This window comes from Vitis vinifera, chromosome 9, assembly GCF_030704535.1.
Source record: "Vitis vinifera cultivar Pinot Noir 40024 chromosome 9, ASM3070453v1".
NCBI lineage: Eukaryota > Viridiplantae > Streptophyta > Magnoliopsida > Vitales > Vitaceae > Vitis > Vitis vinifera.
The window spans coordinates 22716675-22733698 of NC_081813.1; the positions used below are offsets into that span (position 1 = coordinate 22716675).

The 17024-nt window shown below is 34.5% G+C and overlaps 2 protein-coding genes across 4 annotated transcripts; both read left to right on the forward strand.

The window, feature by feature from the left end:
• The first annotated feature begins 4507 nt into the window (after positions 1-4507).
• Positions 4508-9631, forward strand: LOC100253108 (uncharacterized). 3 transcript variants are annotated; one of them, XM_019222422.2, is made up of 9 exons: positions 4508-4966; positions 6164-6373; positions 6528-6630; positions 6849-6928; positions 7019-7096; positions 7725-7816; positions 8435-8546; positions 8730-8855; positions 8984-9631. In XM_019222422.2, exons 1-9 carry the CDS (start codon positions 4694-4696, stop codon positions 9098-9100), a joined length of 1191 nt encoding a protein of 396 aa, XP_019077967.1. In that variant the 5' UTR covers positions 4508-4693; the 3' UTR covers positions 9101-9631. The 3 variants fall into 3 exon arrangements, with proteins under 3 accessions (XP_019077967.1, XP_019077966.1, XP_019077968.1); XM_019222421.2 differs by having other exon boundaries at positions 4523-4966; positions 6098-6373; XM_019222423.2 differs by having other exon boundaries at positions 4524-4966; positions 6185-6373.
• Positions 9632-10527: 896 nt separating this feature from the next.
• LOC100263374 (F-box/kelch-repeat protein At1g51550) lies at positions 10528-16908 on the forward strand. The gene is made up of 2 exons (XM_002264940.5): positions 10528-11073; positions 15276-16908. The coding sequence occupies exons 1-2, from the start codon at positions 10626-10628 to the stop codon at positions 16247-16249; spliced, it is 1422 nt and encodes a 473-aa protein (XP_002264976.1). The 5' UTR covers positions 10528-10625; the 3' UTR covers positions 16250-16908.
• The last annotated feature ends 116 nt before the right edge of the window (positions 16909-17024 follow it).

Here is a 17024-nt window from a genome sequence, read left to right on the forward strand (position 1 = left end):
AATTCTCATGGATGTATTAAGGTTGCTTGATTTTGAAATCTCAATTGCATTAATGCTATATCAAAATTGGAGATATGATCATTTGAAGTATATCACATTAATTAGAAGACAAAATCAATGTTTTCATAATCGAATCAATCATTAAACAGAAAAAATTACCAATTCACGATTCATTGGTCGGATCGACATTCGAACTAAATTTTTCACAAATTTTTTTTACCTGTAGAAGTCATCAATCATCATATATCATATCTCTAACACAATATAAGAGGTCATACATTCATAATGTCAGTCAACCCAATATTTATCAAATAATCAAACCATTGCTACCCTACATCAATATATAAGCAATAAACCAACAATGACCAAATTATCAAAGAGTTGTTAACACATTATCCATAAATAGATAATACAAACGTTGACCACAACACTTAAATAATTACTCAAAATATAACATGTCAATATTTGAGTATTCATGAAGAATTTTTTATACTAATAAATATAGAATTCATGTCTTCATTCATTTTGAAAATTGGGATAAGGAAATTCAAAATGAGCATCTGGAAAACCAAAGTTCTCCACATCAAGCCTTTTTAGAGCCACGCCGCCACCATCCTCATCATCTACAAAAATATTGAATATATATCAACAAGAAATCATTTTTGAAGAAAAAAAATATAATTATTGAACTTTTATAAGTGTAAATATTCTACTAACCAATGTAAGAACTTGAACCTTCCACTTCATTTATTGGAATTGACCCTTCTTCATATAAAAGATTTTCCAATTCTTCAACATCTAACTCTCCTAGCTCATCCCCAGCAACTATCCAAAATCAATCTCATCAATGGGATCATAGGTTCTTTTCTTATTATAGAACCTAAAAAAGAAAAACATAAAATTATTCATAATTGTTAATGAAAAAATTTAAATTCAAAACAACTAAGAAAGCATTTATACCAATTTTTTAGCTACAAATTATAATGAACGTATACAATATCATTAAACCTTTGATGTTCCAATCTATTCCTTCTTTTGGTATGTATATGTTCAAACACACTCCAATTCCTCTCACATCCAGACGATGTAGTTTATCTTTGAATGGCTAACTTTTGCAAATATGGTGCATTGTATCCATGTAGCCTCCACCATTCATCTAGTTACTATTTTCACATTAAAAATAAGAGAAAAAAAACGCATTAGAAAGTTTAAAAATATAATAATCTATATTTTAAAGTTAAAACACACTAGTAAATATCAAATAGTAAATAGATAACTAATGAAAAAGAACAAACACACTAATAAATTAAAATTATCTTTTACCAGATTAAAGTACTTCACGTGAAGAATAAGCAAAATCTCTTCCAAAACTTCCCAATCCATCACGAAACAACTTCATTTCATTCATCATTCCATGTTTGCCTTTCAAAACTTTCTAATCAATAACATCCATGACACCTCCAATAATTATTGGCTTATAACAAACGTTTTCTTGATCATATTGGAAACATGGATTTAACCAATAAGTTGTTGAATGAATGATTTTCATTAGTTGTGGATCCCAACGATGTTTTATGATCGTCGTATAAGGCTTGTATAGTCTTTTATTGTGGTTAAATAATTTTTTATGCCCAAATGAGCCCTATAAATGCCTTCATACACATATCCTATCGAATGCCTCTCATCACAATCAACAATACACAATAAGTGAACTAGTGAAGCTATGAGATTCACAACTATCCCTTGAATATCTAGAGTCTACAAAAAACTTACTAGTCACCAAAGCTTGCAAGTCATGTTTATGATCATGAATACTCTTGAGTGCAATGAATGTAGTAGCAAAGTAAGTTGCACCAGGTTGAAGAATCTTTGTCCATACTTCTCGTTTTCTTAACCAACTTAACAAAGTAACATGATAATACACAAAAATTATCACCTTTGATGCACATCTTACAAGTTCAACAACATGGTCCATCTTACCAATATCCTTAAAAATCAAATTAAGACAATGAGCTGCACAAGGTGACCAATTGATGTGTTTATACTTATGAAAAAATCAATCTCCTTATGGCCACAAAATTTGTTGGATTATCAATCACTACATGAACTACATTGAGTGGACCAACCTATTCAATCACCTCATCAAATAGTTGAAACAAATTAGTTGCATTCTTGACAATATCTGAAGCATCAACAAATTTCACAAATGATATTCCTTAAAGACAATAAATAAGGAAGTTGATGAGTGTTCTTTGTCTATTATTTGTCCAACCATCACCCATTATTATACACTCAAATTTTGCCCAAATTTCACGATAAGAGTTCATAAGTAACTAAACTTCCTTCTTGGCATCCTTTAAAAAATTAACCTACAGTTGATAATAATTTAGACCTTTATATTAATCCAAAACCAATTGCAAATATAGCATCCAACATTGGCTTGAAGTAGAAGGAATTCACAACATTAGTAGGAATGCATGCATTATAAAAAGAATCTCTTAACAGTCATATCTGCTCTTCAAACAACTTCTTTCCCAACTAATACACTTCTAATGGAAGGTTGAACTCTTTGAGTATTTCTTGGTGCAAAATACTTATTCATTGTTGATTTTTCTCTTTTTCCACTACTAGTTATCATAGGATTTTGCATTTCTTGAACCTCTTCTTCACCGTCTGGCATATCCCTTTCAAATTGTGACACATTAGGACCATAAGGATTTCTATATTCATATGCTTCTTGGACTATTTTCTTGTAATTCACAAACTCCTACAAAAAATTTTCCATTCGAAATCTAACATCAGGAGGAACCGATTTACATGGACCAATATCTCATTTCACTCCAACAATATGTTGTTTCATTCCATGAATTACCCCCACCTTTTGCAACTTTTTAACAATACAAACAAATGAAAGTTTTCCTTCCATTTGCATATCTTTCTTCAAAAACATGTTCCCATTAAGGAAAATAAAAAATAAATTAAAAATCAATAAATTATTTTTATTTTCCACTTCAAACTCATTTTACTTATTTTCAATCATCAATATAAAAATTAAATAACTTTAAAATGTGTAAGTTTATAACTAGTTTTTATTATATTTGATTTTCTTTTTTATTTTTTATAGAATAACCAAATATGAGAAAATTATTTTCCTTAACATTTTTTTTATTTCCTTAGTATTTTTTGAAATCAAATATAGCTTAAATGAATTTGAAGAAGTATATAAAAATAATTTATTGACTTTTAATATATTTTTTATTTTCTTTAACTTTTACTTTTCTTATACTTTTTCCTTCTATTTTTTATTTTCCTTAACTTTTTCTTTCCTTCTTTTCTTTACATTTTCCCTCAAAATTTACATGAACCAAACATAGCCTTATAAAGTTACAAATTTTCCTAAATAATTTTCTTTATAACTTTTTTTTCTATCATCCTTTAATATTCTTTATGAAACCATTTTATTTATTTATCCTTTAATAAGTAAAAAACCTAAACATATCATATTCCTATTAACAAAATTAGTTAAATCATAAAATATAATTCCAAATCTGTTAAAATATCTCCTCTTTGAAAAGGATTTCTCAAGGTTAGAAATTTATTTTAAAAATTAGTTAAAAAATTATTTAGTGTATAAAAATAATGTATTAATTTTAAGTTTTTTTATTTTTTATTTTCTTTTTCTACTATTTTTTTAAAAAATTTTTTGAAAATAAAATATATAGAGGTTATTACTTAATAACTTAAGTTGAATTTAAGTTACTTGTTGACTTAAAATTTATTAGTTAATTCTTACTTTAAACATTAAAGTTGTTTAATATAATTAACTTAAAATTTGTTCTAAATCATCAAATTGACATATTTACTCTCATAAATTATAATTAGGGTAAAAGAGATTGAATAATAATATAATTAGCAAAAGAGATCGTGGTGGTAAATATGACAAAAAATGGTAAAAATATAAAATAAATATGTGAATTTAAGAATAAGTTAATTGTTTTACTTATTACTTAAAGTTTGTTTTTTTACTTTAAGTTATATCATTAAATTATTTTACCAAACATACTTAATTTACTTAATAATTTAAATTAAATTATTAAATCTCTTTAAGTTATTAAATTGATTTATCAAACATTTACTAACTATCCATTGTAAATATTGTATAAGTGAAAGTAATACACTTTACATGACAAAATAATTAATTAATCTTATGCGTGAAAAATATATTTAAAAAAACATGTTAATTAAAATAAAAATAATTTTAATATTTTAAATAATTAATTAAATAACAAAATTGTTTTCCTGTTGAATTATTGTAATTATATCTCTATTTTTAATATTTAACAATCTTGTCCAAAGCAGATTTTTGTTTATAATTATAATAATTATTTTTGGTTTTTACTATTTAAGATTTTCTTCCAAATTGGGCTTTTTTAATTAAGAAAATAAATCAAAATTCAGACCATACTAATCTTTCTAATAAAAAAATGTTTATTTATTTATTTCTTTCTTTCTTAAATTAAAATTGAGCGAAACCTAAATTCCAAACACAATCCGTCTCTTCCTTCAAAAACCTAAGAGTGAGGGTGGCACGAAGCACAGTGGTGTGCTTTCAAAACCGCAAAAATCAATCTTTCCCAATAAAACCCTTGTAGAAAAAGGCCTTTTTTCACTGTATATTCACAGCATCTCAGCCATGGAAGCCCTCTCAAGCTCTGTATTCGTCTCCAAGTTCTCTGAAACACGCCCTGTTTTCCACACTCCACCACCTTCTTCTTCGTCTTCTTCATCTTTTTCTTGTTCTTTAGTCAAGATATCCAATAAGCGAAGTGGGTCTCTCAAAATCGTCGACACTTCTCCTTCTCTCAGGCTTCGTGCGCTCTCGGGAGACGTCTCGGGAGATGTCGAGGGCGAAGACGCAAGTGGGTTTGGGTTGGCTTCTGAGGAGAGCGTCTCTTCTTTGTCGCAGGTGAGTTTTTTCTGTAAATTTTGCGGCTTTTGATCTGGGTTCTGTTGTTTTCTGCTTGCTTGATGGGAAATTGGTAGGAAAAGGAAAGAAAAATTGGAACTTTGACTGTGTTAGTGCAATCATTTGGTTTATTGAGTGGCGGAGTTGGGATTATAATTGTCAGAACAGCAGAAAGCACAATGATTTACTTCTGGGTTTCCTGTTATTTTCTGTTCGATTGCTGAGAAATTATTGGAAAAAGAACAGAAGTTTTGGAAGTTTAACTATGTTTAGTGCAGTTGTTTAGTTAACTTGAGTTGGGTACTAAATTTCCTAGTGTGAGAACAGAATAAAAGGCAAGAGTTTTGATCTGGGTATCCTGTTATTTTCTTTTTGACTGGTGAGAAAGTGAGGGGAAAAAGAGAAAAGAAAACTTCACTTTCAACCGAGTTTAATGCAAGTGATTGACTAACTTGAGTTGGGTTTTTCAATCGCGTACTGGGAAAACAGCAGAAAGTGCAAAAATTTCAATACTTTCTTTTCTAGATTTCTTTTTCTTTGTTTTCCTGGCAACCAAACAGAAGCTTTCTAATTTTATTTTCACTTTGGCTCATTATATGATTGATAATATAAATTAAACTGAAAAAGCAACCTTGCCTTGTGTAACCACTGGCATAAGAGCCAAGGATCATGAGCTTGCATTGGTTGAGGCAATTTAGAAAAGCCATCTGAGGATGAATGTTAGAAGTTTCCCACAATTAAGTCTATAACTGTTATTCCACAAGTAAGTTTTATTCAAATGTTTCTCAAGTGTATGGTAAATTTGAGTTTTGAGGAGAGTGATAATAGATGGCAGATGTCCATTGGTTTTTCAGTAGGAGGATCTGTCCTAATTCCTTTCAATGGCATAAACTGAATGTCATATTCAGTACCGAATGTCATATTGTGCATCTATATGTGCACTTGTTTTTGTATGTATTGATCATGAATTGCAGTATGATTTAAGCGACCTTCAACAAAATTGGTATTTGTAACATTAAAGATTTCCATTTTTTCAATGATTGCTGAGGGTTTTGATGGTCTTTTTCTATCTTTACCAAGCCTTTGGTTTTGCTGCATAATGCATGAAACATGCTAATTTCCATTATATAGTCAATGAATGGATATATCAAATGGCTACATCGGGTTAGTTGTGATGGCCTCTCTCATATTCTAAAGGGTAATTTAAATCACAATCAGAGTCCTGAAAAGGGTGTGGATGAAATGTCGAAGATGGAGATGCCCCTTACAGTCTCACATGGAAGCATAACAGGTGGTGGAACAAGGGCTGGCCTTTTTAGAACACCGATTTCTGGTGGAGTTCAGAGTGCAACCTCAGCGCATGGTTTGCCCCGGCCAGCCTTAGCAGTCCGCAATCTGATGGAGCAGGTAAAGATTGTTATTTCGGTTTTGAAATGTAATTGTTACCTTTGACATGATAGTATTTATATTTTTGGGCCAATACTTTTTCTCATAGTTGCTTAACTCCTCTTTTTTTTCCCCCAGGAATTTTCTGAACCCCTTTTTTTCTTTGTAATTGAAGGCCAGATTTGCTCATCTGTGTACTGTAATGTCCCGGATGCACCACCGGCGAGAAGGATATCCATTTGGTTCTTTGGTAGATTTTGCACCTGACTCAATGGGGCGTAAGTCATCAACTTTTCAGTATTTAATTTATAACCTTTTTTCCCTTTGGGAAATCAATTGTCCCTATAAAACCTCAACGAATTGTTACATTGGCAAGAAACATGCAAGTCTAGAGACAAGTTTGTAGAATAGATGGGAGATTACAGTTCCAGGCTACATTTTGATATACGTGTATTTGACATGATTAAGTGTCATACTTGTTTTCTTTGTTTTGCAGATCCTATATTTTCATTTTCACCATTGGCCATCCACACACGAAATTTGTTAGCCGACCCTAGATGCACACTTGTTGTTCAGGTTAGTGCTTTGATCTGTCCTCACCCTTATAATGTTTAGGCTGGTAGTAGTTTTCCATTTATGGATTTTATTGACAGTTAGGTTTCATAGATACCTGGGTGGAGTGGCTTATCAAATGCGAGAGTAACAATTTTTGGCGATGTTTTCCCGCTCCCAGAACATCAACAGGTGATTCCCTAGATTCTTTCTTCGATAAGTCCTAGTGAATGGTGTGGTTTATAACAAGCTTGTGAAACGGGATTTTTTTTTAGATCTGCCTACAGAAATGATCCATAATAACACGTGTTTTTGAAAACAGCCTATAAAAATAGCATGTTCTCAATGTATTTTTTTGGAAGAAGGTTTCTCAATGGAACAGTTTTCTCAAGTCATTTATAATAATTTTTTTTTTTCAACAAGTTGAGAAAATAGTGTGTTCTCATCATGTCTCTTAAGAGAAGTTCATTTTGGGTTTTGAAGTGTGAAAAGAAAAGATCCAAGAAACTGTTTTCTTCAAAGTTGAGACTGAGGCAGTTATATATATATATATATATATATATATATATATATATATATATATATATATATATATGTATTTCGGTATTGTGAATATAAGAATTCTGAATGTAGATCCTGCATAAATTTGTCCTTGTAATGCAAGGGATCAAATTTGTACAGGGAGGTTCCAGGTCTGGTGCCATGTATTGAAAAGAAATAATGATAATAATTTTGTTTTTTAAAAGGAGATATCTTAAGTTTGCGTTTCTCTTCTACTACCCACAGTTGTTAGTATTGTAATGTTGGGTTATGTTGCCAGGAATGGGCACACAAGCAGTACATAGCAAAGCATCTGCAGGGGCCTTCTCAACAGTGGGGAAACTTCTACTACTTTAGGATGCAGAACATCAGGTTTGTCTTTGTACACAGTGGTTCGATCCAATACAGTTAGTGATCACCCTGTCAAAACACAAGTCATCGTCCCCCAAAAACTTCTATATTTGCAAATTAAAAGTAATCATGCATAAAAAGGATCATTTCTTAGTTCCCCCCACCCTGGCAGAGCCTATCCCTACTGTCATGCGGTTAAGATTTGTGATACTACCTGATGCATTTTATCCTTGTTTTTGCTACCTTGTGGTTTCTCAAATCCAGTCTGTTGATATGTTGATATGTGTTTGGCTGTCGCTCCAGGCATTTTGAGCCAAAAACTAACTGATCTTCTATAAATAAAACATGGTCAAATGGGTAAACTTTTATATCTATATATAAAGAAATGCTACTTCAACACTTTTGTATCTATATATTCATTTCACCTATCAAGAAGGAAAGAATTCCATATTCTGGATTGTTGTGCATAAGGGCTTCACATGTTCTACTGATTGCTTTCCAATACGCCATTTTAAAATGACATTTTTCTGTAGAATAATTATGGATTTAAAGGTGTGTATCGGCTGAGAACCAACCACCTTGAGTTATTAGATACATGATTAAGCACAAGAAGCTTATATTGTTTGTTTGTTATCCTAGTGACATATATTTCATCGGAGGCTTTGGCACTGTTGCTTGGGTTGATGTCAAGGAATATGAGGCTCTCCAACCTGATAAAATTGCAGTTGATGGGGGCGAGCAGAACCTAAAGGTGAATCTTTTGAATTCCCTGTATTTTTAACTTGAGGGATGTTATATTTGATTGGCATCATTCCATCGCTTGTGACGTGCCCATTTAGGGATTTAGACATCTGTAAAATACACGAAAACTCTGCAATTTCTGAACAAGCACATAAAACTGAATTTGTTTTGAATTTGCTTGCTTTATCTGTAGGAACTCAACGCAGTTTTCTCAAAGCCCTTGAAAGAGCTTCTTTCAATGGAAGCAGAAATAGACGATGCTGCTCTCATATCAATCGACAGCAAGGGAACTGATATCCGGGTTCGTCAAGGCGCCCAGGTACTCACACACTTATCAACACCAACATAGCTAGGTGTTTACTTATTTCCTTTCTTGTGAGTTTAGGAACCATTAAACAGTAGATTTGGCATGGAGTTGAATCATTTTTCATGTTTTTTCGGTTCTAGTTCAACATACAGAGGATACCCTTTGAAGAAGGGCATGCAGTTGAAACACTGGAGGAAGCCAAGGCTGCACTCTGGAAATTAATAAACCAAGGTAGAGTCTACAACATGCAGAAATAAAAATAAAAATAAAACATGGGGTGTTTTCTCGCAGAAACGGGTGCGTAATTTTGCAGAATAATAGGTACTGGAAGAAGTACCAGGTAACAGTGATTTGTATGATAAGTGCTGTTCTATTCGCGAGTTAAACAATCCCAGAAGACGAAAATCTCATGTTTTAAATGGATGATGGTCTTATGAAGGCAGTGATTTGTATGATAAGTGCTGTTCTATTCGCGAGTTAAACAATCCCAGAAGACGAAAATCTCATGTTTTAAATGGATGATGGTCTTATGAAGGCAAGAATGGAGAAAACATATCCACCCTAGAGTGTTTTTTTTTTTTTTTTTTTTTTTTTTTTGTGTAATGATAAATCTTGTGAACTAACTCTTGCTTGGGTTATGCTGGAGATGGGGTTTTCTTTTTCCTAAGAAAATGGGGTATTTTCCGAGAAAATCCATATGGGTAACTAACTGCCAAATGCCAAGAACACTAGTATGAGGCTTTGAGCCTGTGATAAATGAGATTTGACTTTGATTTTATTTGGGACTATGGAAAGTTGTAAAGGATTGAGATCACTTGCTGTCTGTTTCTTTTTTAAACATTTTAGCATCATATGCAGGAAATTTATCTCAATTCAATCATAATCAGTCCGATTAAATTATTCACAAACATCACTATAATCGAATTGATCATTGACTGAAATTTAATGATCGATCTTCATTGAGGTAGAATAATTTTGTTTCCATCTGTTGAAGTAATGATGAATCTTGTGATCTGGGTAACTGTTGTTGGAGATGGGGCATATGGTTTTTTCCCAAGAAAATCCATCTGGGTAACTGTTGTGCCAAATGCAAATAACATTATAATGAGTATATGTGACATTAGAATGAGACCTGCCTTTGGATTTGGTTTGGCAACTTGGAAAGTAGTGAAGGATTTGGGATCTCAGGTGATGTTGGAACTTTCGTCTACATTCTTCTTGATGCCGATGCCCATCTTATCATAATTAATAGCCTAACTCTATTGTTTTTAATAATTTTATTAATAGAAAATAATATATTTGAAAATAATAAAAAAATTCAAAATTTTAATAATAATAATAATCAATAATTTATTTTTTAATAGAAATAAGAAAAAAAATTAGACTAAAAATGTATTTGGTAATAATTTTAAAAAATATTTTTAGTCGTTTTAATACTTGAATGATAAAAAATTTTAAATATTAAAAATGTTAAAAATATTTTTTAAAATCATTGTCAGATTCTAAGAAAATGATTATAAAATTTAATAATTAATATAAAAATTTATTAATTAGATAGATATGGCTAATGAATATTAAGTTCATTTATGTTAATGTTAGAGGAAAAAGTATTTATTTATTTTTTTGTTTTTGAAAAAGTTAGAATAAATAAATAGATAGATAAAAACAAAAGGGGAGAAGGCTACAAAACAAAAGAAAACAAAGAGAGGGACACACGACACTCAACAGCTCCTTTACCCCAAGAACCAAAGCCAGTAATCCCAAAGAGACAACCAAGCTCCCATGGCAGAGACCAGCACAAGGAGCAGCGGCGCCGCCACCACCACCTCCTCCTCCTACTCTGCCAGTGGATCACCCATAACTCAGATGGCCCAAGACCACATCTTCTCAATCCTCCTCCTCCTCCCCACAGACTCCATCATCTCCTTCTCCATGACCTGCTCCAGATTCAGGTCCCTCACCTTTTCTGAGTCCCTCTGGGAAGCCATCTGCAGAAGGGACTGGGGACCCACCACCGTGGATGCCCTCAAGTTCTCTGCTGAAGCCACCAACTGCCAGCAGCAGCTGTCTTGGATGAGGCTCTACAAGCAGGTGTGTCAGCTGGACTCTGTTTCCTGCCATAGACTCTCTGGCCCAGATGCTGGAATGGTGCTTCCCAAGCCCAGAGCTTCACTCTCTCTCAACTTTGTGTCTGACTGCCTGGTCCTGTTTGGTGGTGGCAGTGAAGGAGGTACTGTATCGGTACCCTCCCATATCTCTGGTTTTTGTTGGATTTCTATACTTTTGTTTTGGATTTTTGTTCTGGGTTTTGGTTGTTTGATGGGTTTTAGTTGTGAGATGCATTTGTGGTATTTATCTGGTTATTCTTGAGTTTCCCAACTGATATTTTGGTTTTTGTTTGATTGTTTGATTGTTTGATTCTTTATTGTCTTTGTTTTGGTGGGTTTTGATTGTAAGGCGCATCTGTGCCTTTTAGGTGCTTGATTTATTGTCTATGGTGCTTTTAGTGAGTGGTATACATTGCATTTGTTGTTCTTGAGGTATGGCAGCTAAGTGGGTGTTGAATCTTATCCCCTATGCCTGAGAAGATGTGATATTCATTTAGAAGTTGATATGAGTGTTTCTCCTAATGCTAGAGAAATATGGTGGAAACAAGTTTTAACTCGGCTTCACCAGATAATTTTCCACAAGATAAATGAAATTATATCAGACTTTAGAGAAGATTACCGATGAGAAAATTTCGCCAATATATATATATATATATATAAATTTAAAAAAAAAAAAAAAAAACCCTGATGAGAATCCCAGTTGTAAGTTGCTTTTATGGTTCAGAAATGGTACCAGAGCAATTGGTCAATTATTTGTTGCTCTGAAGTTCGTTATGAACTTATGGTATTCTCACAAGGCTTAAATCCCTGGAAATATACCAATATGCCGAGAGATTTGCAATATTGCTTCAAACTAAAGGGCTAGAGTATTCGTGATTCCCTGCCAAAGTGCAGCGACCACAAGGGATGACTATAGCAGAAATTGTATGATGGGAACCAATTCTCTTGCTGTGCTCTGTGTGTCTCATTTAGAGGAGATGCCTCGTATTGCTCCCTTGTTTGATCTAAGACAGTTGTATTCATATGAAAAAGTGATTTAGACACCTCAAACACAAACATTGCTAACCATACCTTGTCCTGAGCATTTATGTGAAGCTGAAAATAAGAAAACCTTCTTTTTATAGGCAAATTAGATTCTGTATATAAGCACATAACAGAAGACGGGGAACATCCTAAGTACAAGAATGGCAAAAGGAGAAGGAAAGAAGAACAAAGAGCTAGCCAACAATGAAATCTAAGAAAATGTTGACTGTTCAGGTAGTAGTTTAAGGAATAGGTACTTCATTCTTAAATTGGGACTTCTAAGCCATAAAAAAGCCTCCTAATTACACTTATTTCAGTTACACCAGAGTAAACAGAGGGGCCAGCTGTTTGACCTTCTGTTGAACCTTCCTAACAAAGTTACACGCCATCTAGGAACCAATAAACCTCAAACAAAGAGAATAACCAAGATCACAAACAAGATCTTTGCTGACTCTCCATTTACTTTCACAAAAGGCACCAATTTACTATAGTCCACCCCCCACCTCTCCATTGGTTGGTCATGAGCATTTCCCTCAAATTGCATCCAAAAAAAGACTTTGGAAAGGGCTTCAGAATTCTAACACTTTCTTAATTGCAACTGATTGGAGGCTCCTGAATTTGAGCAATTGTAGGACTTCAAAGAGCAGCTTCAATCTTAGAATGCCATCACACCAACTATCAACACAACCAACCAATGCTACGACACTTAGGCTAACTTGCATATCTCCACCAGAATGATTTTCCAATCTCGCAGACTGCCCCAAATACATGGTGCCTAATGACTCCTATCCTCCAACCACCCTCAACAATAAACAAAGCTCAGCCACCTTCCATTCTTATGAGCAGTTAGGAAAAATAATTTGGGGAACAATCTCGTAGAGGTCTCTTACTGTACATTGCTGGAACTTCATTCTACAGCCAACACCAACCAAGATGCTCATTCTCAAACAGAATGATGAAAATAGTCTTCTAATTGTTTTGCAAGACCCTACCTGAAAGACTCTCCCCCTCTTTGCCTTATTCAAACACCATCGCTGCCCTTCCTCTCAAATTTTGTCTCCACTGCAATCTAACAAAAACCTTTTTGAGGTCTGCCAAACACCTAATGCCCAATTGACTCTTGACCTTGTCATAAGAGACCGTTGACCACCTCACTAAAATGTAGTTTCGTCTCCAAGTTTTAAAACCCCCTGCTCAACAACAAAAGAAAAGAAAAGAGAAAAGAAAAAGTCGAAAAAGTCCAACTGAAATCTTCGCCAAAACCAAACCCTCACTGCTCTAGAGATGACATAAAATATAATGGTAAACCAGAAAGAGTACACTTGACAAGCATTAATCTACATCCTTTAGCTAAATATTGTCTCTTCTACATGGCAAGCTTACTTTTCAGCTTGTCTCCATGAAATTTCCCACAGAACTTGATTTAAATGGAGCGCCCAACAGTATATCCAAATGGACTGTGGGAAACCTACCCACCATACAAGACCAATTACTCTGCCTCCCCTACCTTCCTACTCAGGGTGAGTTCATTTTTCAACAGATAACTTTAAGCTTGATACCATCTCAAAGCTAAGGAAAAATCCATTACAATTTACAACTACAAATTCATTATTGTCACCTCTCAGAAGATCTGCGAATCATCAAAAAATAATCAGTGAAATCTCAACCCCAACATCTTCTCTGCCTTCCACTTCAAATCCTCTAACAATACCACCTTCCACCTGTTGATAAGGCAAGTCAAAATCTTCATAACTAGAATAGAATGATTAAGAGGACAGGGGTTCCCTGATGTAGTCCTCAAGTCTGAAACATATATATATCCCAAAAGGGGGGAAAGATGCTTGAGAATATCATGAGTGACTTCAGGTTAAGAGCGGCAGTTCAAACCACTCTAGGTAAAATAGGGATAAAAGTTTTATTACTTGATGTTCTAATGTATAACGCATGAGAAATGGTCTTTACCACATCAGAAATCCTTTGATGAAAACTCAAGCCTCATCGGTTTTAAATTTTATACCACATGAAACTTGACCAAGGATGTTATCCATTTGGTTTACATCCTTGCTAGAGAAGCTTTTTCTTTCATCTGATCTAGCTTTGTGATTTTTGAATTAATCCAAAATATTTTTAATTAACAAGATCATTAATTTCTCTTCACAAGTTGGCTTGCTTTCACTTCTTTTGTGAGATTAAGATACTAGCTTGGTTTTGTAGCTTTTGAAGTATTTTTAATTGTTTATCAAACTTGATGTTTCACGTGAGTCCTGGTATTGGTGTTGACATTATTATCACTCAAGTCTATAACCTGAAAAAGATAAGCTATGCATATTGGTCAGACCAACTTGACCTGAAAATTTTGAACTATGGCCTTGCAGCTCAGTTAATTGAACTACCCAGATATGCTGGAATCAGAATCCAGTACTTCTCAGGATTTCCCCCATTGTATTCCCCTTTGCTGATAACTATATTATATTATGTGTTTATTTTTTGATGATTTGCATGTCTCAGAGGAAAGTTATAACACAGGGTAGGTATATCTCAGTTGTTCCTTTTCTTCAGTGAAAAATACTTTTGTCCCCATTTATTTGAAGTAATAAAAATTGGAATAGGTATTCATGACCAAAGGGGTTTTCTTCCGATCTACTCTCCTTAGAGCCTTGATGGTTTGGAATGTAGTTAGGAATCCTCCCAGTCAGACAACAATAAAGAAATTACTGCAGAATAAAGGTTTTCTCCCCATTCATAGGGTTTTATAATTTTATTTTCCCTTCTACTTTCAGAACAAGTGTTCTGGTGCTGTTGCTTGATGTTCTCTAACTTCTCAAGTGGTCAAGCATGAAACGTGGATTCAAGTCTGCATGCAGCCACTTCATGTAATATGCTGAAGGTTAGGTCTGTTACTGGTGCACCCTTCCCATAACCCTGAAAGGGGACCTGCACTGGGTAATGACCTTTCTAACTTCAGTATTCTTTTGTATTTTCCTATCTTGAAGAGGACATTTTCAGTCTGAATTGCATCCAAGTCCTACTAGTTGGGTAAACTGAATGGTATATATCACCGTAATAAATGAACAAAAAATTTAGTGTTTCATTGAAGACATTTGATAAAGGGATAATCCACCTTCTTCCAACCTCAGGTATGATTTTTTGTTCAAAATCATAGAATAGAGACACATCCAGACATTCTGCAGTTGTTGCCCACTGGATCAGTAATGGAAAATTTAGGATCTAATGCTTAATGGTTTTCCATGATTATGTGCCAATGTCTATGGTGTTTGATCTCTTTCTTGTTTCAATTTAGGACGTCATATTGATGACACATGGGTGGCGTACATTGGTAATGATTTTCGGAGGATGTTAAGGTGGGAGAAGATTACTTCAGGCATTCCAAGTGGCCGGTTTGGGCACACATGTGTTGTCATTGGCAACCATCTTGTCCTTTTTGGAGGGATCAATGACGATGGTATCCGTCACAATGATACATGGGTGGGGCAAGTGGCACTCAATGAGACACTGGGTTTCACAGTCTCATGGAGACTGCTTGATGTCGGTTCAGTTGCACCTCCGCCACGTGGGGCTCATGCAGGATGCTGCATTGGTAACAACAGGATGGTTATCCATGGAGGGATCGGGCTGTATGGTCTCAGATTGGGTGACACATGGATGTTGGATCTCTCTGAAAATCTTTGTTTTGGAACTTGGCATGAGGTTGTGACACATCCATCACCTCCAGCTCGGTCAGGACACACATTGACTTGCATTGGGGGAAGCCGAACAGTTTTGTTTGGAGGGAGGGGATTGAGTTATAATGTACTCAATGATCTCTGGCTCTTTGAATTTTCTGAGGTTTACTCGAAATGGGTACAGATTCTGTATGAATTAAAGAACGTTCCTGGAGGAATTTCCCTCCCAAGGGTTGGTCACTCAGCTACACTCATCTTAGGAGGACGAGTGCTGATTTATGGAGGAGAAGACTCGCAGAGACACCGTAAAGATGACTTTTGGGTGTTGGACACTGGCGCAATCACATCAGTTAATCCAATTAATCCAATTCCACTGAACTCAAGAGGCCTGTTAGTGAACATCTGGAAAAGACTGAACGCTGAGGGATATAAACCCGAATGCCGGTCATTCCATGGAGCATGTACAGACCGTTCTGGGCGCTTCTTGTTTGTGTTTGGTGGAATGGTGGATGGGTTAATTCGGCCAGCTGAACCTGCCGGCATGAGGTTTGATGCTGAACTCTTTCTTGCAGAGCTTGTGCTTCAGCTGTAGCAGAGGAATTAGAAATTGTGGATCTTAGTTGGAGTAAATGCTTCCTCATTACAAGTCTTGTATAGACTGTTTCTCATGTAGCACATCATATGTCTCATGATTCGGGTCGATAAAATAGCCTTTAGCAACTTCAAGAGTCTTGAGTTATCTAAATGCAGCAAGGGTTGTTTGGGAATCCCCTAAGTCCGTGAGAGTATCCTTTGGATGAATTCAAACCAAGAGCTGGGATCTTGACCAGAACTTCTTGAAGACAATTTGATAATGAAGACAAGCAGCATTGATATCTATTTGAAAAGTAGTCAGCCATATTCCAGTCTATGGAGCAAATCATAACGCCAGCGTTTCATATCAGAAAATAATCACCATGGAGTGGTGGGATATATAGGTGATGACCCTTTGCTTGAAAATGAAGGAAGAATGCAGTGTTGAACTGGTGCAAGTAAACCTGAGATTGGTGCAGCAATATGGGTCCAGGGTGATATGATCAAGGAAAATGAGTTTTTGAGTGTCTTTGATGGTTTGAGGCTTTTGAGTCTGATCTCTTTCATCGAGTCTGGGACCATTCTTAGAGCTTCAGAATAATGATCTTGTTGATAATGGACAGATAAATCTTCAAAAATGCATTAAAAAAAAAAAAAAATCTTCTGTTTTATTGCCAATTTTATAGCTATTGTGTTTGATACATGGAAATAGAAACGAAAATAGGATGAAAATGGAGGTGAATCACAATATCATATAAAAAACCAAAGTCAACCAGAGTAAGATTTGATTTTTA